Here is a 21,830-nt window from a genome sequence, read left to right on the forward strand (position 1 = left end):
GCAACACCGCCGCTAACGTTGCAGTCTCTCGTTTGCAGAACGAATCCTATTTGTTATTCATGAAGCTGGAATGAAGTTGACGGGAAGTGCATTGGATGACACGACAGAATCAGAAGAGGACAAGGGCCGATTGAAGCATGTTTATATGCGAGTGCAGACCGTTATTTCGGAAGAAACTGTTCAATACAAGAAGCTGAATCGGGCCACCACCTCTGCTGTGGATTCGGCTAAATGGGATGCAAGGTTGACGGCCTTCAACAATGTATTTTCGCTCGTCAAGGTATGTGTGTAAATGTAGTAGCTCGAAGTTTTGATGCGAGATCATCATGAAATTGCACGTTCCGAAACTCATCATATGACTCTTCGAATGTCAACCCCGCAAAATGCAAAGACGATGTTTGAAATCCAGCTCTGACTTTATGTATTATTGTAGGAATTATTGAAGCCCAAGACCGCTAGAAGAAAATTTCGAGACACACTCTCATTTCGACTAGCTGAAAAGAAGGCTGAAGCAGCGAAGGCCGAAGCAGACGCTCTTGCCGCAGCTGCAGCAGCGAAAGCAGCTAGTGGCTCTAAACCAACACCATCATCATCCAATCCTCAACAAAAACCAAAGATTTCGTAAGTAACTCGTCAAGAGTCATGTCGTCTGCGCATTGTTTGTTCAAACCATTTCCTCTAATAGGGCCAAGAGAAAGGAACCTCCAGCAGTTAATGGAGCCCAATCTCAACCATCTGGACCATCACACTCAGCACCAAAGACGAAGAAGCTCAAGAGCAATGATGCCGTTTTAGGAAGATCCAAAAAGGTCAATCGCAAATGGCGTCGTAAATAGAACGAGACGGAACTGTTGTAAATGATTGAAGATTGTAAAAAGGCAATGCTCAAACTCTTCGCCTAGCTCGTGTTGTGCATAAGTTGACGTTTTCGGCAAACATGTTTTATGTTGTTAGGAACTTTGTTTCGTTATTGACTGGCAGTTCTTCACGACCCTTGCCACTTGGCAGCAAAATTCTCACTTGGCGATCGTTCAATAATTCCCGGCATCGCATCGGTTGGTTTGGTTCTGCCTGTATTATTCACACGTCCTGAGTTCCCGGTCTTCGTTTGATTTAAAAAAAATCGTTGTGACAGCAAAAAGCTAGAAATTGAGGTTTAAGGAGAAAAGGGAAGACGACTAAGGAAGAGAGGTCTGGGAGAGGCAGACGCCATCTAATAGCAGTCATTCGGGAACTGTTTTATATTGCTCTATTGAACTTTTGGTGAGCAACAAGTCTATGAAGCCACCTGTCGAAACGCACTTTATGAAATGTGCAGATTGCTTTCAAAGCACTTCCGAAGACGTCGTTTTATGGCCATCCCACCTATCCGATACATGGTTTCTCACCTTTTAGCTCTCTAGATCCATCTCTAATTACAGACCCTTTGACTTGCAATTCTTTGGTGGCCACCCATCTTCACTTGTTGGCAACTTGCATTTAAAGGGTATTCATAAAACAGACAATAGTTAATTCCTGCATTCCCAATACTGACCGCTCTTATTCCGATATCTAGTCAACTCGGGGCGCTTTCCCTTTCACCTATATATTTAGATCCAAGTCAGTAGTAGACACAAAAAACCTCATCCCCTTATCTATCTATATATTATAACATAATGGCTGCTAGAGCCCTATCCTCAGTGCTCACCGCATTGGGAGCTCCGCCTGCTGCTCCTACTGCTAATGGCAAGCAACAACCACCACCACCATTGTTTGCTGGCAGCCCCATAGTACGAACTCGTTTCTCTGTGTCTCAGCTATCCAATTTCTTCTCTTCCTCGAACTCCCCCGACGACATCCAAGTCACTCCAACAACAAATACCACCCACGGAGACTACAACAAGTATCACACATCGGCTGCTTCTCTATATCATAGTAATATTAATAATAGTAATAACAAGGAAGTCATGGGATCTTCCAACTCGTCGCCACCAGCATCTCCATCATCATCCACGTCGATATCGTCGGCCAAAACCGTAGTGGTCGAAAACCCGAATGATGAATTCTTTTCACCGACTGCTGAAAAGTATGGTATGACACTGCCTGACCCCATGCTGACAGACAAGGACGCTTCGTACTTCATAAACCAGATGACTCATGAATCGGATGCTGCTCTTACTGCCATGGCTATACAGCCCGTAAAACCAACTCAACGAGACGCATACGATCTAGTGATTCCCATAGTAGCTCTCGGATCCGTCACCATCGTCTTTTTAGGTCCATTACTCTTCCCAAAAGCATACTCGGTCTTCCTCGTCCTGTATTTTGCTACGTTCTTTACTCTGTCGTGCTCCCACTTGATCAAATTCTCAAAGACTGTCTCGAAAATGTATGCCAATCTATCTGATCGTCGTCCCGCAGATATAGAAGCCGCTGGCTTGAATAACGGATTGATTTCACCGTCTTCTAAATTCGATTACTGTCATGTCTTTCTCATACCCAATTATAATGAACCTTTACCGCTGCTGCAAAAGACTATTGGAAGACTCGCTTCCCATAAAAATGCAAGGACAAACTATGTTATTGTGCTGGCCATGGAAGAATCTGAAGGTGGAAACCATATCAAGAGTGAAGCTCTAGTCAAGGAATTTGAATCTAGATTCCTTCAGGTTGTGGTGACGGTGCATCCTATTGGTATTCCAGGAGAGGCTAGAGGGAAGGGATCTAATGGTGAGATTTGTTTGTGAAAATTGCATTTTGTATTGAATCGATGGGCTTTTTGAAGCGTTGCAGCAAAACCATCGCCCTCTTTTCTGATTCTGTTCAACTCTAGTGAACTATGCCGCCAGACGTGCATGCCAAGTCTTAATAAGGGAAGGAATCCCAATGAGAAGCCAAATATTCACCGTATCAGATTCCGACTCGGCCATTCCTGAACTCTACGTAATTAACGTTGAACGGGAATTAGCTGCAGCACCCGATCCATTAAATCTGGTGTTCTGTCCACCAATCTTCTTTTCACGGAATGCATTTTCTGTGCCTGCTGCTGTAAGAGTTACTGATATCATGTGGAGTGTAATGGTCATGCAAAATCTATCTAATGTTCGTGGAATTACATTCCCTTGCTCAACGTACTCGCTGTCTGCTACTTTGGCCGATCGAGTTGGATATTGGGACACTGATTTCTCTGCTATTGGTGAAGATCTTCATATGTATGTTTGATGGCTGGACGTTGTGGTTGTAGTTTTGTTGCGGCGATCCTGAATCTGTTCTTACCTAAAACGTTGAAAACATAGGTACTTGAAATGCTTCTTTAAAACAGATGGTGAAGCCCGTGGGGTCCCAATCTATGTACCGATAAATTTGACCAACGTGCAGACTCCAGGCTTTGTAAACAACATGCACGCCCGATACGTGCAAGCTAAACGCCATTACTTTGGATTGGCCGACACTGCTTATACCATAAGAGAAGCTCGCCGGCTGGCCCGACGAGCTTCACGAACTAGCACAACATACCTCCAGGGCATGATTGATCGATTCCTGGTATGCTTCCATGTCTTGGAAGCACATGCAGTCCCCGCATCATCTGGATGGATGATGATGTTGGCCGTCCCGCTATTCCAGGCATTAGCAGCAGGTGTATTTGTTGATGACAAGTTCTACTCGAATGTGTATTTCGCTGCTCAGGCTTTGGGAGCTATAGCTGGACTTCCATTATTATTATGTGCTTTTGTGTATGAGGGGTTACATCGTCATGTTGATTCGACTCTGTTGGGCAAGACGCAAGGAGAGGGACGTGGTCTTAAATACCTTTTGGACTATTGTTGGTTGCCTGTGTCTGCATTCCTCTTCCTCACGGTAAGCATATATATTTGCGTTTTATGTTGACTCCGCGAGTGATGGTGTGCGTTGTAGTCGTTGTCGAATTACTGAGCTGTTTACAACACCTTTGTTTGCTTGATACTAATTAACGACAACAACGCAAATATAGATACCGAGTACAGAAGCCAGTATCAGAAGACTGACAGCCGTTGAAGAAAAATACGTAACTGCCGAAAAGTCAGGTATCGATGATAACTAGACGTCGCCGCCCAGCCCATCAAACCAAATTTGGAGACAAAAAGCACACGACACATCCACAAAAATCAAAGAAAAGAACCGAAAAACAGTAACAGAACTTAATGAGACCCTATGTATTTTAATTATTATGCATAGGCATAATCTATCTTTATGTTGATGGCCGCTTTAACAACGGCCCTGCGCATTAAACTGTATCAAGTAGCTTATAATAATGAACGAAGCAGAAGGTGGGATATAGGTGTTGAGGAATGGAGCTCAGGGGGAGCTTCTCGAGTGAGACAAAAAAGGTGGTTTTTTGTGTCGCTGGGCTATTTTTTTCTTACATGGCATATTATAGTTGACAAGAGAAACAATATAAAACACATCATAACGCATAAAAAGGCATCTTCGTCTGTTGCTTCGTGTTGAGCGTCGTATCTCGCGTGGACGTCTTGTGTGTTCTCTCAGTCGAACTTGGTCAAGGAAATCATTTCTGGGCTGGATGCAGTTTGTTGGTTGCTTTGCAATAACGAGAGGATTTGTATTTCCGTTTTGTTTGAGTTCTAACTACAATATAAAGGGGTTTCTCTTTTTCGAAGTTTTGTGAAAAGCATATAATACCACCCCAACTTCGTTTTCAATCTGCAATCCTCTTTAAAAGTCATCACCAGCCATATGACTACGAAAAAATGGAAGTTTGTATTAGGCTTCCATATGAAACGCGCTCCTGGAAAACATAGAATGGCAAAAAACAAGCATGCATGCGAGAAACTCACTCGAAAAGGTAATTTGCAGCTAACTCTTCATTCTTATCGCAAGCGAGGAAAGCTTCAATAGCCATAGCACGTTCAAAGCCCAATCCAACCAACTGTACAATTAGAGACAAAAAACGGTTAGATGAGCGAATGCAAAAGAAAGTAGAACCCAATCTATTTATGATGCGACTTACCCGGTTGATGGCAGCATCTTCTTCCGGTGTAATGTGTACTACTTGAGGCATTCCAAATCCACCTTGTCCACCAGCAGCTGCTGCATCTTCAGCTTCGTCACCTTCACCTCCGTCAGCCAACATTTGTAAAAAGGCGTCTGGATTTTGTTGAATGAGCTAAAAAGCGAAGAGGGACAAGGCGTTATTAAATGAAAGGAAATCATATCTTTGCAGGGACTGCTGGGGTTGCTTTGTCTGTCACCAATAAAGCCAAACATAACATTCAACTGATTTCGGCAACGCAAGTAGTAACAAACGATTGACTTGGTACTCACTTGCATGAGCTGAGGATTGTTTGCACCAACTTGTTGTAGAATAGGTTGCAACAATTGAGGATTTTGTTGAATGAGTTGCCTCATTTGAGCGAATTGAGGCGAGTTTCGTAAATGGCCTAGACCTCCTGCGCCTGCACCTAAACCACCTCCACCACCTGCAGCAGGAAGTCCTCCTCCACCACCGCCTCCACCACCTTGTTGTTGTTGAGCAGCTTGGTCAAACAGGTTGACATATCCTCCTGGTGGAGCGGCAGCGGCTGGAGCTGGAGTACCACCAGTTGCGGCAGCTGCTGGACGAGCACCTGCAGCTGGAGCTGGAGCACCGGTTGTTGGAGTACCTGCAGGTGGAGCTGCGGCCGCCATTTCTGCGGCAATGTTATCTGGAATGCCCTAAAAGAGAAATTTTATGTCGTGTAAGTGCAGGTGCTTTGAGACGATGATGCAAGTGAAAGTCCTTGCTATATGTTCCTTGATCCTCTTCATCATCGTAAACAAAACTCTAGAATTTACCGTTAATAGATATTCTGCTGCTCGATCAGGGTTGTTGAATGCAGCTCGCATGGCTCTCATGACTTCTTCCCTTGTATATCCCATTTCCATTAGGCTGGTTATGGCACTTTGGAGGGCACCTCCAGTTGCTAATTTGATCGCAAAAAATCAATAAGTTTTTGTTCCGTGATGTCTTCATTGCTTCAAACTTACCCAAACCAGCAAAAGCTGTATCGGCAGCTGCTGGAGCGGCAGCGACTGGTGTAGTTGAAGGTGCGGTGGTGGTTGTTGGTGTTAAATCTGCAGCAGCGGGGGTTGTTGTGGTAGTGGTTGGAGCTGGGACTGCAGCGACTGGAGCAGGAGCAGGAGCAGCTGCGGATGATGATGATGTAGCGGCTTTTGGCTGTATGGTATATGATGATTAGTGTTGAAGGGGGGGGGGGGGGGGGTGTCATATGACAAGTGCCGTCTGGGTACCTTTGATACCATCAACACCATCAGATCCTTGTCCTTGACACCCAAATCAGCCATTGTCTTTTCATCTGCCAGGACTTTGCCTATGGAGGTGATTGAATGTAAGTGGCATTGGCCAAGTCATTGTACGGTCATATATGTGTCCTTTGACCCCATCCTGTCTCCAACAACGATATCAATCAAGTAAAATGAGGAATCATGTACCAGCAAATATGACTTTTTGTAGGGCGACTGGGTGCTTGTGCTCAGCTTCAATCTTTGCCTTCACAGCAGCAATCTGCAAATGTTGAATGTGTTTGGATTTGATTAGTACAGCTTGTAGCTCAACCAAAGAAGGGAGCAACAAGACGAATAATATGATCATGGCGTACAGTATCGGTGGGTTCCAACTCGAGAGAAAAGACCTGGTTGGTGACAGTTTTAAAAGTGATTTGAATCATCGTTTGGCAATGGTGTGTGTTATGGTTTTAATATGGTAGATGGGTATGGTATCCTATTAAAACCAAGGCTTAATAGTAATGAAATCGACTCCTGGTATGTCTTATTGTAACTCCTGTCTTGTTTGCTTGATGCCTCGACGTTAAATTAAGCTGAAATATGACGCGTCGTGTTATGGCGATGAGGAAGACTGGATTCAAAGGAACAGGCTACCAGACGACTAATTCACCTACAATATATTCCATCATATCCGTATAACGCGTCAAATTCTATCCTTAATTATCGTCTTAATTCAAGCTTTAATTGCATCGTCAAAACATCCACATCAAGGATGACCGAGATTGCTGAAAAGACAAGATTCTTAGCTGAACTGGAGTTTGTGCAGTGTCTGGCCAATCCGGACTATCTACATTGTACGCTCATCTGGTTGTTGTTTGACATTTGCTTTGGTGATGCTAGCTAACACGCACATCCCGCTTCAAACTACTATAGATTTGGCACAGAATGGGTGTTTTGGAGAGCCTCCATTCATAAATTACTGCAAATACTTGCTATACTGGACACAACCAACTTATGCAAAATACATCGAGTACGTTTTGAGTGAGGGCTTTGATATTGATGTTGGAGGGATGATGGTACTGAATTCGCATCAATTTGATCCTGGCCGGATCTCTCCACATTCGTTTCTGTCAAAGACAAAAAAGAGACACGTCCTCAGATTATGAATCATTCACCTACTACAAATGCCTCATTCCTTCACACCATCACGAATGCTCACCAACGTCAATAACGCATGTAGATTCCCATACTGCCTGAAAATGCTCCGCCTCCTCCAAGACGCTGCATTCAGAGACTCCTTGAAATCCCCAGCATTCAAACAAACTCTACATCTAACAGAACATCGTCATTGGACTACATATCGAAATCGTAAAGAATTGGAAAGGCAGGGGCCCATGCCCAATAATGTGAAATCAATCATCGCGTATGCTGGGCCTGGATCTGCTAGTATGTCTTCGACGGTTGTCATCCCGGCATCTTCTTCATCGACTACGGGCACAGATCATATAGATCAGCAAGTGGATTATGGTAGGGATGGTGTCAAGGTAGAAGAAGAAAATATGTTGGGTGAACCTACGGGTGCTACAGGTGATGATGATACAGTGGCTCAACTTGGTGTTTTGATGGATATGAGCTGATTCATACATAACAATCATCAAATTATAAAATGTAATCTAGTCTTAAATATTGTACATTGCAGTAGAAAATAGTCTGAATAGAAATACCTCCTCATTCATGAATCGAGTATAGCAACAGGGGCTCAACTTCTGCCAGTTTACTAGTAACGAGCAACAATTCCTCGTCTTTTTTCTGATTCTCGTATCTCAAACATGACTTGAACAGCAGCAAACAGTGTAGTCATCATACATATTGTTAATGGAAGGCCTAGGTTGCAATGTGGATTTTGATTGGCGAGGAGGCCAAAGTGGTTTGAAGATGAGGAAAAAGTCATAGACTACGACAGCAGCTCACCTTGGAGTGAGAAGAAGCCCCCAATGAGATACGAAATACCATCCACTCCAACTACAAATCCTACTAGATTCGCAACAGCCATGGTAAACATATTACAAGCTCCTCCTAGAGCAGCTAAATGTCGATACCAAACACGAGACCTCCACTACAAGGATGTTCGAGTTAGACACCTTGTGCCAGAAACGTAAGATAAAAACTACGTAGCTCAACCGAAAAAGGAACTTGTATGCTTGATTTTACCTTGACGGTAAACCGCGTCGCCAATACTTCAGGCATTATAAACAACACAATCAACCAGCCCCATGCTAGCAGCTTGAGCTCTCGATCATGCCATATTGCCACAAATGTAAATATAAGCCACGAATTGACCAGATACCCAATTGGCCCTGTCTTGTTTCCTCCTAGTGGTACATACACATATCTGAAATTATCGGCGTAAAATCGAATTGGAATTGAGATTGGTGAAAGCAAGAAAGAAAAAATGGCTGTCTCCATCGTGTACACACGTAAATCATCATTACGACTAACCGAACGAGCCAACGACTATACGAGCGATGCCATGACCTCCAAAAACTCATTCCAGAATAGTTGTTTGTCATGCATCGAACCATATTCTCTGGTGCAAGAATACCATCTGCCATGGCCCATAATCGAAAGAATCTCCATACAATCAATAACTAGAAATCGCGAGAGACACAGCAACATTTTTGGAATTAGTCTCAAGTGTTGTCACGCAAAAAAGATCAACGTTCATCCAGTGTATTACCTTTAACCAGACAATCTTGAGATTCCAATATCCAATCAATCCGAATTCAAGTGGCGTAAACCCCTCCCAAGCATGAGCATCCTTGATTGCTACAACATACATGTAGTGCAACATGACTTCCATGAGCAATACTACAGATACCCATCTGAGCGCATACATACAAACCAATTTAAAGGTGATCTTTTGTGATGGTTGCTTGACCTAGGAAGGTCAATAAGTGAGTATGGCAATATATTCACCTCGTCGTGTCGACTCAGCTTTTTTTGCTCGCAAGTCAGAAAGATATACGTTCAAAAACATCACTTTCCAGCATACCTGAGACAAGAAGTCATTAAATGTCACAATGGGACCTGCTCGATATAAAGGAGCATACAAGGCGTAATTGACGAAATTTGAGAAATTGTAATCATCTTCTGGATGAGATGCGTCAATTCGGGCCTGATCGCATATGATACCACGTTGACAGTCGGGGCATTTCTTGGTGTGACTTTCCACATTGATCTGTTTGGGTTGAAAATGATCAATCAAGAAGGGGGAAAATGGTCAGTACGCAAGTATGACAAAGTGTTTTCGACCAGCCGACACCTCAGATAACCCATTTTTCAGCCAATGGTAGTCCATAAAGAATGAGATAATTCTCAGCATTAGGAAATTGTAACTCTCCCACCATCTGGGTGTCAATACCCATGAAGGATTCGAGTCCTACATAGATATATTTGTTTACTGTACACACAAGCAAAAAACGAATCATCCAGAAAGTGTAATGAACATCAGGACATACCAGAACAGACCAACCCTCAAAAAATTCCCCAAACTTGAACAAGGTCAAGTACGATTCTGAAGCAATCAGTAACCCAATATTAAGCGTCCAAACAAGCACAGGAGCAACGACCTTGCCAGCAAGGTATTTAGTCAAGAAATAATTTAATGCGAGAAGGGCACCTAGCCTAATACATCCAGCAGGGCCATGCAATATGAGTAGGAATGAGACAGAGAATGTGAGTGTTATGTATCGATATAGTTGAGGCCAGTCCGGGAATAGGAAGCGACTTAGACGGGAAATCGAAACGTGAAGGATGGCGATGGAAGTAGCTTGGAATATGTGGGATCTGAATGCTCTGTATTGGGTGTCTGAGTCGTCCTGTACGTGGGTTGATGTAAGTAAGGGAGTAGATACCTCGTTTAGGAGAAGACCATCAGGCATTTTTTGGCATGAGTGTCCAACTTACGACTTGACGACCAAAGATCCAACCAGGTTTGAGCCTGTGCATGTACGATGGATACGTTTTTGAGTTTTCTAAGTTTGGAAAGGGAAAATCGTGTTGAAAATATGTATCTCTCATGCATTCTCAACCAAAATCACGAGCAAAACAACACGTCCAACATTGGCTCATGTCTTGTACCTTGACTGAGAGCAATGGGGATTGGGATCATGAAGAACAGATAGGCAACTAGGATGATGAGAATGTAGAGTATCATCTCGGGAGTTTGCCATCGTGAAATTGGCAGAGACGCCTTCCTGGATCTTCCTTGAGGCAGCAGTGAATCCTGTTGATCGTTCTTGTCATCAGATGCCATCTTGACTCTAGTTTGACTTCGTAAAATCATATCATCATTCGTCCAAATACGAGAGAAATGTGCGCTATGAGAGACTTCAGAGCTCTATCAGTTGTATGCTCTAACGATTCGGCGAATGGTTTGAGAGTTTTGATACATCGCGACAAGGACTGGATTGCTGGAGCAGAAAAACCTAATGGACGCGTCTGAACGTGCAATTCGATACTGCGAATGTTCCACTATACTTTGCGATCTCTTGATGCGTGATAACCTCTTGAAATTTATTCATATCGCTGAGAGCTGCAAAGTTGGACTACTTAAGAAGGTACCTTCTATTTCTTAGCACGAGCTCCATCATTCTATTGCGTGACAGGGCTCAAAGCGGGCTAAATCATTGCAAGAGCTCCTTTCTTTGATGTTTGCTGCAAAGTTTGAGAGTTTCGTGATTCTGTGAACTGACGCTCCCTTACTACAACAGGCCTTGATTCTATTCTTGATCGCTGTTATTTCATTTGGAATTCCAATTCAGGCCTACTCCCACGCACTCCAATTAATCGCCCACGCTGAATCCCTCAACCTCAACAGCATCTCCAGACTTTGTGGAAGTTTCACCCTTCTCCCCTGAAACTCTAACCGACGACTTTGATATCGAAGGGGAAAAAGATTCGCCCGAACTTGCTCGCTCATCACGAGAGTATCCTCCTTATGCGGCTTCTCCTCCTGTAAGAGGGGGTGTGTCCATAGGAGGAGGATTTCAACAGTTCGGCCAGAATGTATTTACTAGGCTAGCTGCTGCTTCTTCCTCATCTTCTTTACTGCCTGATCAAGTGGCTGATGTGCTTGGCGAACTAGATGTGTCTCTTCCTGCAACCCCACGCCGCACACACGACGACGATGATGATGATAGCATGCCTACACCAACTAGAAAACCGAGACTAGAAGACACCCAACAGCAACAACAGTTAAATAATAATACCAGTATAAACAAGGGAAATGATCCAGATAGCGATGCTTCAACACCACGTAATAGTGTCTTGTCTCCGGCACGACCTATTGCTCTTGTAAACACACGTCCTCCACCAATACCACCACAAGGAGATTTCGTTGACGGTGGTAATAGACTGTATATAGATGATGGTGAAAGTATAAAAAGTGGATTTCAACGCAAGAATGGTCATGATGGTATGTATGATGACAATAGTTCAGAAGGCATTCTATACTTTGTTGTTCTCATTTTTCAGCTTATATATAATTTGATGTCGTAGGACCCAATTCTGAACGCTGGATTGCACGGAAGAAGCACTTTTTCGTGTTGAGTAGTGCTGGTAAACCGATATATACCAGGTTCGAGACATTTCTGATACATTTTCTGCGGTCTGAATTGAACTGAACCTGTACTCACGTTAGATATGGCGACGAGTCGAAATTATCGTCATATATGGGTGTTATCCAGGCTATTGTGTCTTTCATTGCCAGTGAGGATGATACGCTGAAGTAAGATTTGTGGCATCACTATAATCGCACCTCCATTTTTGACTCTTTTTTATTTCTGTTCTTATCACTTTTATCTTCTCCTTCTCAGATGCATCAACGCTGGAGCTCATAAATTCGTTTTTGCGTCTCGTGGACCACTGTACCTCGTGGCCGTCTCATCAACTGGAGAATCTGAAAATCAGGTAAAGCAAAATAAAACCTGGATACATATTCACAACGGACTCACCATTTGTCGGAACCTAACTCACACAATGTGCATTTTCCACATTGCAGCTACGAGAACAGATACAATACTTGTACAATCAAATCTTATTCATTCTCACCTCCGCTCAACTGACGAGAATATTTGAGCAACGAGTGAACTATGATTTACGGAATCTCTTGGCTGGTAGAACCAAATGCGAATAAAAAAGAGGTTCGCACGAGCAATGCTAACTTCTTTGCGCTTTATTTAATCACTTGCAGGTACGGAGAACCTACTAGACGAATTATCCAACTCGTTTCAAAAGACAGCGAGTCATTACTTGTCTGCCATCAATCCATTGCGAATGTCACATAGACTGAGAACTCGCATTGGTGCCATTATGACTGATTCTATACCCAAAACACTGGCATTCGCAATGATCATAGCTAAGGAACGACTTGTTACGTTGATTCGGCCCAAGACGCATAGTTTGCATCCATCAGGTACCATGTCCTTTGAAAGAATAGAAATTATATTCGTAAAGGCTCATGCATATCAGATTTTCTTGCCAACCTAACCTCTCCCTTTTGTGATTTTGTAGATTTACTATTGCTCATAAACCTCCTGGCTGCTTCCCCTGGCATGAAAACATCTGAATCATGGACACCAATTTGTCTACCTCGTTTCAATCCACGAAATCATTTGCATGTGTATGTATGCTATGTAGCTAGAGATGTTGCTATGATTCTGGTTGGACCTGAACGTGATGCATTCTTTGAATTCTCGGAATACAAGACTAGGGTCGTTAAGGTAAGTTGACGCTTGGTGAAAAAGTTCGACACTGTAGAAAACAACGAACAAGAAATATTGATTGCCGCTCATGAATAACCCCCAATTGATCGTTTCTTCACACTCTCTTCTATTAGGCGATGACAGAACAAGGATGCTTTGAAGGTTTAGAAGATGCTATCAAGATGGATCCTTATAGCATTAGTAAGAACTGTCATTCCGGTTCAGGGTCTTTGTGGGTGGATGTTCTTGCTGTTGCCAAGTGCTTACATTTTTGCATTTCTTAGATGAAGTTGGAGTACCCATTCTGCGGCATTTCATATTCAAATCTCGTGCTCTTGTACAGTATACACAGCCTGGTCCATCGCCACCGTATACAAATAAGCAGGACTGGAAGCGGTATGAAATGGCATCATGTTGCGTTTTTGGTCGCCTCTACTGATGCTCATCATTATGTTTTGAACAGGTTGCTGCTTCTCTACCAACACGCTCATTCGAAACTATACAAACGGCCACATGGAGCCAAAGTTGTTTTTAATGTTGGATCCGCTGAAGCTGTATTGGCTGTGGTGAGTTACTTGTCACTCATCCATTGCATACAAGTCTCTACTCGTAACCCCTGTTTTCGCATCAAAATTAGGCGACAACAACTCACGAGCTGTATGCATCATTCAGCCCGCTGATACCTAAGACTGCTGCAGTAGCTGCAGCTAATGGACTTCAAAAATGGGTACAAAGATGGGAACAAGGACTTTTTCTGACAAAAGCACCATCTTTTTAATTATAGAATTGTAATGTATGCAAGGAGAATTAAGTTGATGACAGAAAAAGTAGAAGTAGTAGTGTACAGTAATAAAATGTGCATCTTGTTAAAACCAAGATTTCCAGGTTCAGTCAGCAGGTTTAGATCCTAATAATTTCTCCTTGTCCTTTGCAGATAAATCCCATGAGTGTGACCAATCTGAAATATGGAAAGAGTTTGAAAAAGAGTGCTGCGCGATAACAAAGCAACACATTTACACACATGATATAGTGTAAGATCCATGTTCAACGACTCTAACATACTCTTTACATCGAGACCGACTGAAATTGCGTTGAACTACCACCCTCAGAGCAAAAGCCCGTCAGAATCAAACACCCACAAAAAAGGTAACGGGGAAGATGTACTTACGAGCCCAACAAACACTCTTCTCAACAAGATTCGTCGTAGTCCACGCAAACGGGAAGATCAAATACGGTTGTAGCAAGACTAATCCCTCTGTACCATCACCCTTTTCATCAGTCCACTTATTGTATGCACGATATAACGCGATTGGTCCAGTGACCGATTCTGGATTGTCGGTATCGACTGTTGCGTCGTGTGCGAAAACCATCACGTTCCACAGCACCGTTATCCAGAAACGATGTCCTGGGATGCTTGCTAGCCATGCATTTGGTATGACCTATTGGGTAAGGTGTTACGAATGAGAGGCGGTAACAACAAAAGGTAGCAGATTCAGCTGCCGTATGTGTTCACACACCATAGGGAACTTCATATCATACAAGAGCAACGGTAATAGTACTTTACCAGCCCCACATAACGGATCCATTGGTTTGAGACACTCCATGTCTAGATCCATGTATATCCCACCGTAGACGTACATGTATAGATACCGTGCACTATCAACCCTCATAATGTTTTTGGGGAATGCATCATATGTCGCGACAAACCACGGTGCATTGTCAACAACGAGCTGCCGGTTTTCTTCGTCCGTCCATATCCTGTATTCCCAGTCGGGATGCAAGAGCGTGCATGTTTCTGACCATGTTTTGAATCTCTGTGTTAAAAGAGGGGTTAAGACAAGCAAAAAAAAAACCGAATGAAAGGATTTATTATCAACGCTTGAATCGAAACGTTACCGGTGGCAGTTCCTTTGTCTTCCAGCTCGTATGTATGATCTTTGGTATTATCAATGGGCTGGATTGTTTTTAAATGTTAACGGAGATGTTGGCGAGACTGATGCAAAAAAGCCGGCTGCTACAAGCGATTTAAGAGCAATGAAATAATCACCCTGGTACAGACTCTCTAAGTAAATGTAGCGGGATGTCCTGTGCAGTCCAAGGTTTCTTCCGAACACTGCTTTTTCGTAGGGAGGCCAAGAAGATACTTAATGCCAAAATGGAAATTAACAGTAGCGCTACTGTTCTCATATATCTTGCCATACGGCCATGTCTCTCTCCTATAAACCAGCCTTACCACCGCTACAGCTATTTGAAGCGAAAGGCGTACCGGAACAACAAGAACATGACCGAGGAACGAAAATGGACTGTTGGCAGCTCTGCATCCTGATTACAAGTTGTCAACAAGTGCCAAGTCACGTCCACAATGTCATGCAAAGAAGCTGTATATTACTGTATTGTACAGCAATCTGCACTATTTACATAGCAAAACTCTAATCTGCAGATACCTCAACAAATGGTAGTAGACTGCCAAAAGTCAAATGTTGGACTACGGGAAATTTGCCCAGCACTTCAGCTATATACATTTTGAGCATTCCCGTGTTGACTTTGGACCAGTGTGGGACTCCTGATATATCATACAGCATGGGTGAGTGTTCGTGAAATGGTCCATTCTTGACCTGTGGCGATATGATATGTTAGAATACAAGAGCAAAAAAACTCGACTCCCCGTTCCATAGAGACTCAACCTCAACCGTTTACCTCATTGATAAATTGTATACATCGAAAGTACATGTAGTCTTTGGCGACCATATCCACAATCTCCTTTTGAGTTACTGATTTTGGTTTGAGACGTGGATGATCTATCATTGGGTAAATGTTTTAGCTCTGACTGTGGCAAAAAAAAAAAAACGATTTGTGTTCAGAAATCATGCATACCAATGAGCTGAGAACTCCCCCAATAATACGGTATGAACTGATGATCATCCAAGCCCCAAACTCCATGTGAACCAGCAGGTTCAAGAACATATACTTTTTGTAATTTGCGGACGACTTCCAAGTAAGCAACGAATATATGTGTCACGATAGCTTGATGGTCGTCGGGAGTGAATACGTCCATCAAATCAAGACAACAGAGTAGAGCGATAAAGGATAATTCATGGCCTGAACCGTAATCTAAGCGAGTTCCGTGACCGAAGGCGCCTGTTAGGTATGGGAGTAGTTCTGGGATTGCGTTTTTGCAAGTCTCGGGGAGTATGGAGTCTATGAGGTTGTGTGCGTTCTGTAAGGGCGAAAAAAAAGGGCTTAAGGTCTAACCAATCCGGTGGTATTTCAAGTTTAACCCAAGACACTAACAACGTGTGTACCTGTTCAAGACGATCAATCCATGTCCTGAAAGCCTTGTTTCCAAAACGTTGTGGAGATTCTAGCGGCGGTATTTCGTCCGTCCATTGGTCGACCGTCTTCAACACTGCGATCACCTTCATGGTAGCCTAGTCACGAGTAGCGGAATCAGAACAAACCTCTAATGAGAGCATATGTACATGGAGATCCGTTACTTGTATATCCTACCTCGGATACAAGACATTGATCGGAATTCTTTTTTGATTTCACAGCTAGATTCAAAGTTTGCAGGAATTCGACGAGTCTTGCAAAGGCTTCCGAGTTGTGCCAGTTGAGCATGGATTGTTCGTCCAATATTCTCTTTGATGGTGCATGGTAGTCATGATCAATTGAAATGTGCACTTGGTTTCGGCGATTGTTTGGAAGTTTCGGCATGGCTATGGGAGTTCCTGGGGGTTGAAATGGAGCTGAAGTGGAAGGTGGCATCATTGGCATCATGCCATAGTTCGTGTTTGTGCTTCTACTTCTATCCATTGTCTATAGCTGGCTTCAGAGTTTTGAACATCTCGAGGGTATATCACGTAATGACAAGTCAGCTCTACGCGTCGATTTATAGAAATCAATGTGATGCGAGAGATTTATTGACGTGAATGGCCGCGTCTGTTAGTCTGTTAGAAAATGCTGATCTCACTTTTTTTGGTCTTGTTCGTTCAGACCAACAAAACTAGTTTCGCAGCATAGATCCTAACTTGAGGTCTGAGGCCTTTTTTGTAGCAGCTAGGGCATAGTCAAAGAGACCTTATTGCTTTCGACTCTTATAGTCTTCTACTCTTCGGATGGGGTAAAGTTGGGTTTCTTCGAAATATTTAGCATCTAGCACATGCACTAACCTGGATCCCTTATAGTGTCCCTGCATTATTCAGATGGCTCACTAGGAAATATCCTAAAATCACCACTCCTGCCGTAGAAGAACAATGTCTCGAAGTGAATGGCCTCAATCTGCCCATCGACATGAACAAACCAAACCCAAATAGCTTCGAAACCGACAATCTATATCTAGACATGAATGGTATCATTCATCCCTGCTGTCATCCTGAAGGAAGAGTGAGTTAGAGGAAGGGAAGGGCTCGAGTTGTCATGGAATCATGTCGTAATGTGGCAGAACCTATTACTTGTTGACTAACGCATCTTTATTCATAGCCTGCTCCATCAAGTGAAGATGCTATGATGGCTGAAATATTCAAGTATATTGATCGGATCATGCTGATGGTCAGACCAAGAAAGGTCTTGTACATGGCGATTGGTACGAAAACCGATGTTGCACCTCGCCAGATGGCTTGTCATTCTGACAAAAAAAATCTGCTTCTATTTACAGATGGTGTTGCTCCTCGAGCAAAGATGAATCAACAGCGTTCTCGTCGTTTTCGAGCTGCGGCTGAAGCGGATGCCAAGGAAGCTTCTGAAGCGGATGTGAGAAGAAAATATGAAGGTTTGTAGTATATCGTGATGCAATCTTCTTTGCTTTTGTGGCGACAGAAATTCACGATTACTTTGCTGTTTAGAGGAGCATGGACTCACTCTGCCACCTCAGCTCGAGTCTTTTGATTCGAATTGTATTACTCCTGGAACTCCATTCATGACTCGATTAGCAGAATGCTTGAGATATTATGTAGCTCGAAAGTTCACTGAAGATGCTGGTTGGGCAAAGGTAAGTCTTCAATAAGGAGGCTCATGTTTCCCCATTGTTCATTCATGATTGCGGACGCTAAGAAAACCCTTCCCGCTAACTCACCAAATAGATCAAAGTCATCATCTCAGACGCCAGTGTACCTGGTGAAGGAGAGCACAAGATCATGGATTACATTCGTCGACAACGTGCATTGCGTGACTTTGATCCAAACACTAGTCATGTCTTGCACGGATTGGATGCTGACTTGATCATGTTGGCATTGGCTACGCATGAACCGCATTTCAAGATTCTGAGAGAAGATGTCTTTTTCAAGGAAGGTGCTAGGGCTGCTTGTTTTACTTGTGGTCAAACTGGGCATAATGCTTCAGAGTGTAGAGGTAAGGTACGAGAGGCCAGGGAGAGGTGTTGACGACACCTGCTAGTTTCACTGCTTTTTTGGCCTCAGGACTGGCATCAGTTTTCGCAAAACAGTGTCAAAATTCCGAGATTCTGATCAATCCTCGTGTACGCTCCAGGTCAGCCAAAGGAGAAAACTGGACAGTTTGGTGAACAGGATCCTGGAATTCTGGACAAGCCTCATCTCTTCTTACATTTGAATGTATTACGAGAATACTTGGAAGCCGAATTGCAAATATTTGATCTTGGCTTCCCCTGGAGTCTCGAAAGAGCCATTGACGATTGGATTTTTTTAATCTTTTTCGTTGGAAATGACTTTTTGCCACACTTGCCTTCTCTAGACATCAAAGAAGATGCTATTGATCGGTTGGTGGACTTATGGAAGAAGGAACTGCCCACTCTAGGGGATTGGTTGACGGATAGTGGATCGATTGACTTGCGACGTTGTGAAGTAATCATGAGAGGTCTTGCCGAAGTCGAAGACGATATATTCCGCAATCGTCGACAAAAGGAAGAAAAGAGAATGGAGAATAATAGGAGACGCAAAGAACAACAACAAAATAGGGGTAATTACGGCACCCATTCGCAACAGCAGCGTCAGTATAATGAAGTACCTGAAATTGTAACTGCTACAGCTGGTAAAGAAGTATATGCCTATCCGAATCGACCTAACGACGCCAATTATATAAGAGACCGTCTCAAAGCAATAGAAGCTGAAAAAACTCTCTCTGAAAAGGCTCAAACCGAAGCACAAGATGCCAAGAGACGTATTGCCAATAAAGCTGCTGCAGATGCTTTGAAGGCTTCACTCAAAGCAGCACCTGCATTCGTTCCTCATGATGTCAAGCCAAACGTGGCTGATATTAATGTTTTTGATGTCAAACCTGATGTGAATGGCATAAATTTGAGTCTGAATAATGGTGCAACGAATACTGATGTCAAGCCGAATATTCAAGATGTTCCTTTGGATGGTGTAGTGCAGATTGGTGTAAAACGCAAAGCTGATCAACTTGAAGAAGAAGAATTAGAAAGTGGATTTGTTGGGCAAGGGCAAGCTTTTGCACCAGCAGCAGCAACAGCACCAGATGTTGAAGAAGAGGACGACGCAAATGTTGTAGATACAAATGTAGTTACCGATATTCCGCCAAAACTATTGCAAAAGGTCGTAGATGATGATGAAGAGCCGCCAGATATTGTGAGGTTGTGGGAGCCAGGATGGAAGCAACGATATTATCGTAGCAAGTTTGGAGTTGAGCCTGATGATGAGGAGTTTAGACGCAAGTAAGTCATTAAGGAAATCATTGGTTTTTTCGTCCCTATCTGAAGACACTATTGCTCACTGATTTTTTCAATTATTCACTATTAGCATTGCAACAAAGTATGTAGAAGGACTCTGTTGGGTTCTGAAATATTACTATCAAGGTGTCCAATCATGGAAGTGGTTTTACCCTTTCTACTATTCACCATTCGCTTCCGATTTTGTTGGGATATCCGCTCTCAACATTACCTTTGAACTCGGCGTACCATTCCGTCCATTCGAGCAACTCATGGCCGTCTTCCCAGCCCGCTCACGTAAACACATTCCGGAAGTCTTCCACCCTTTAATGCTGAGTCAAGATAGTCCTATTTATGATTTCTATCCCGAGAAATTCGAGATTGATTTGGATGGTAAAAAGTATGCTTGGCAAGGAGTAGCCAAGCTAACGTGGGTGGATGAAGCACGATTATTGGAGGCTATGATGCCGTTATACCATAATTTGACTGCTGAAGAGACTATACGTAATTCTATTGGGTATGAGTTATTGTGTATTGGAGCATTCAATGATTTATTTGAACCATTGTGTAAATTGTATGGCAAGACAAGGAGTCCGGAGGTGAGTTATTGTGTTGTGGCATGAGCCAAAAAAGTAGTTGGGAGGTGGTATTATTTGCACTTGTCAACTTAACTCATGATGCTTTTATATCTTCCTTGATAGCCTCTTGTAATTGATCCTAGGATGTCTGAAAAGATGCAAGGGTCAGTTCTTGCAGATCCAGACGTGATTCCTCCAGGAGGTACTTACCCTTCACCATTGACGAGTCAAGGTCTCGAGGATGTTCAGGATCTTCGCGCTCTAAGGTATGAATCTGTCGCGATTTGTCGAATTTGCAAGGTTTATAATATCGCTTTTTCCGTTATCAGTGCCTTGTACTTTATGCCGAAATTCCCAGAGGGCTATATGTTCAAGTCAGAACTCAAAATGAATGTACAATTCCCACCAAAAGTCTTGTCTCTCGAAGACATGCAATGGATTGCAAATAAATCTAGCGGTGGTGGTCGCAACAACAGACGAGGTCCATATATTCAAAGAGATGTTGCTAATCGATTTGTAGCAGCTAATACTCCAGCATCTCCGTATGGATCTCCATATGGTAGTCAACCTTCACAATACCGAGGAGGAGCAGGAACTCCAACTCCACAACCCACATTTAATCAGTCATACGATAGGAGAACAGATAGTGGATATGATTCTCGTCGTGATGAGCGACGAGAGGTTGGTGGTGCATCGAATTATAATGGTGGTGGTGGTCGATCATCAGGATATGATGGTAGGAATGGATATGATCAACGAGGACAACAACAGCAGCAACAAGGGCAATATGGAGATCAGAGACGGTATGATGATCGTCGTGGGAGATATGATGATCGACGAAGTGATTACAGGTCTGACAATAGATCTGACAATAGACAGGGTGGTTACGATTCTTCAAGACAGTCGTATCCTCCTCAACAACCTGTGAATGCTTACGGAGCTCGTCCACCAAGTCAGGTATTGTCCGTTGTACGGTGTTTTTTGTGCCGTGACAAGTCGTCGTTGTTGCTTTGCTAACTGACACGTGCCGTCGTCATTTAGTATGGATCTGGGTATACCCCATTCAATCCAACTCCCATGACATACCAACCACAGCCACACGGTGCAGCACCATCACCATACAGTGGAACACCTCAAGTCCAAGTCTCTTCGTATACAGGCCTGCCTGTAGTGCAAGCGGCACCACTTCCTTATAATGTCGCACCACAACAATACAATAATGGATACCCAACACCACCAAATCCCAACATGTATACTGGTTACCCACAACAAAATCAACAGCAACCTCTTGCACCTGGTGCAGGTTACATCCCGAGTGTTGGTCGTGGAGCACCACCACCTCCAAACGTTGCATGGAATCGGAATGTGCAGAATGGACAGAATAGCTATGGTGGTCAACGCTAGAAACTTTGTTGTAGTTATTTGGTGTTTTTCTTTTTTCACTCTAGCAAAGTAGTTATATTAACTTTATCACGTATTATTGAATGTATTCCTTCATGTTCGTGTAAGCAAGTGTGTGTGTTAGATGTGTTTGCGTCTGTATTTTCAAGCCGCATGTCGCAAGGCACCTGTTTGCGGTTTTTTTGG

General features: G+C 43.2%; 7 protein-coding genes across 7 annotated transcripts; 4 read left to right on the plus strand and 3 right to left on the minus strand.

Moving 5' to 3' along the window:
* Positions 1 to 1,655: 1,655 nt before the first annotated feature.
* Positions 1,656 to 4,060, plus strand: SmJEL517_g01493 (uncharacterized protein; the record flags this gene model as incomplete). Its single annotated transcript, XM_031167421.1, has 4 exons — positions 1,656 to 2,709; positions 2,813 to 3,191; positions 3,276 to 3,837; positions 3,971 to 4,060. The coding sequence occupies 4 exons, from the start codon at positions 1,656 to 1,658 to the stop codon at positions 4,058 to 4,060; spliced, it is 2,085 nt and encodes a 694-aa protein (XP_031026509.1).
* Positions 4,061 to 4,692: 632 nt separating this feature from the next.
* SmJEL517_g01494 (uncharacterized protein) lies at positions 4,693 to 6,704 on the minus strand (the record flags this gene model as incomplete). Its single annotated transcript, XM_031167422.1, has 9 exons — positions 4,693 to 4,717; positions 4,815 to 4,906; positions 4,988 to 5,143; positions 5,302 to 5,691; positions 5,812 to 5,939; positions 6,004 to 6,193; positions 6,268 to 6,347; positions 6,469 to 6,541; positions 6,636 to 6,704. 9 exons carry the CDS (start codon positions 6,702 to 6,704, stop codon positions 4,693 to 4,695), a joined length of 1,203 nt encoding a protein of 400 aa, XP_031026516.1.
* Positions 6,705 to 7,033: 329 nt separating this feature from the next.
* Positions 7,034 to 7,898, plus strand: SmJEL517_g01495 (uncharacterized protein; the record flags this gene model as incomplete). Its single annotated transcript, XM_031167423.1, has 3 exons — positions 7,034 to 7,115; positions 7,195 to 7,291; positions 7,502 to 7,898. The coding sequence occupies 3 exons, from the start codon at positions 7,034 to 7,036 to the stop codon at positions 7,896 to 7,898; spliced, it is 576 nt and encodes a 191-aa protein (XP_031026515.1).
* Positions 7,899 to 8,038: 140 nt separating this feature from the next.
* SmJEL517_g01496 (uncharacterized protein) lies at positions 8,039 to 10,576 on the minus strand (the record flags this gene model as incomplete). Its single annotated transcript, XM_031167424.1, has 11 exons — positions 8,039 to 8,145; positions 8,233 to 8,377; positions 8,473 to 8,653; positions 8,735 to 8,775; positions 8,841 to 8,909; positions 8,999 to 9,199; positions 9,314 to 9,499; positions 9,584 to 9,700; positions 9,780 to 10,139; positions 10,228 to 10,295; positions 10,402 to 10,576. 11 exons carry the CDS (start codon positions 10,574 to 10,576, stop codon positions 8,039 to 8,041), a joined length of 1,650 nt encoding a protein of 549 aa, XP_031026514.1.
* A 57-nt stretch (positions 10,577 to 10,633) lies between these two features.
* SmJEL517_g01497 (uncharacterized protein) lies at positions 10,634 to 13,803 on the plus strand (the record flags this gene model as incomplete). Its single annotated transcript, XM_031167425.1, has 12 exons — positions 10,634 to 10,694; positions 11,141 to 11,737; positions 11,821 to 11,899; positions 11,963 to 12,049; positions 12,138 to 12,231; positions 12,323 to 12,437; positions 12,515 to 12,736; positions 12,835 to 13,043; positions 13,160 to 13,226; positions 13,310 to 13,421; positions 13,489 to 13,591; positions 13,663 to 13,803. The coding sequence occupies 12 exons, from the start codon at positions 10,634 to 10,636 to the stop codon at positions 13,801 to 13,803; spliced, it is 1,887 nt and encodes a 628-aa protein (XP_031026513.1).
* Positions 13,804 to 13,912: 109 nt separating this feature from the next.
* On the minus strand, positions 13,913 to 16,838 carry SmJEL517_g01498 (uncharacterized protein; the record flags this gene model as incomplete). Its single annotated transcript, XM_031167426.1, has 9 exons — positions 13,913 to 13,983; positions 14,047 to 14,121; positions 14,194 to 14,464; positions 14,543 to 14,839; positions 15,470 to 15,640; positions 15,723 to 15,823; positions 15,900 to 16,242; positions 16,328 to 16,453; positions 16,533 to 16,838. The coding sequence occupies 9 exons, from the start codon at positions 16,836 to 16,838 to the stop codon at positions 13,913 to 13,915; spliced, it is 1,761 nt and encodes a 586-aa protein (XP_031026508.1).
* Positions 16,839 to 17,140: 302 nt separating this feature from the next.
* SmJEL517_g01499 (uncharacterized protein) lies at positions 17,141 to 21,647 on the plus strand (the record flags this gene model as incomplete). Its single annotated transcript, XM_031167427.1, has 11 exons — positions 17,141 to 17,145; positions 17,210 to 17,408; positions 17,505 to 17,607; positions 17,680 to 17,793; positions 17,867 to 18,012; positions 18,104 to 18,371; positions 18,510 to 19,671; positions 19,757 to 20,264; positions 20,367 to 20,509; positions 20,573 to 21,200; positions 21,285 to 21,647. The coding sequence occupies 11 exons, from the start codon at positions 17,141 to 17,143 to the stop codon at positions 21,645 to 21,647; spliced, it is 3,639 nt and encodes a 1,212-aa protein (XP_031026507.1).
* Positions 21,648 to 21,830: the final 183 nt, after the last annotated feature.

Source organism: Synchytrium microbalum (assembly GCF_006535985.1).
Source record: "Synchytrium microbalum strain JEL517 chromosome Unknown SmJEL517_scf0005, whole genome shotgun sequence".
NCBI classification, from domain to species: domain Eukaryota; kingdom Fungi; phylum Chytridiomycota; class Chytridiomycetes; order Synchytriales; family Synchytriaceae; genus Synchytrium; species Synchytrium microbalum.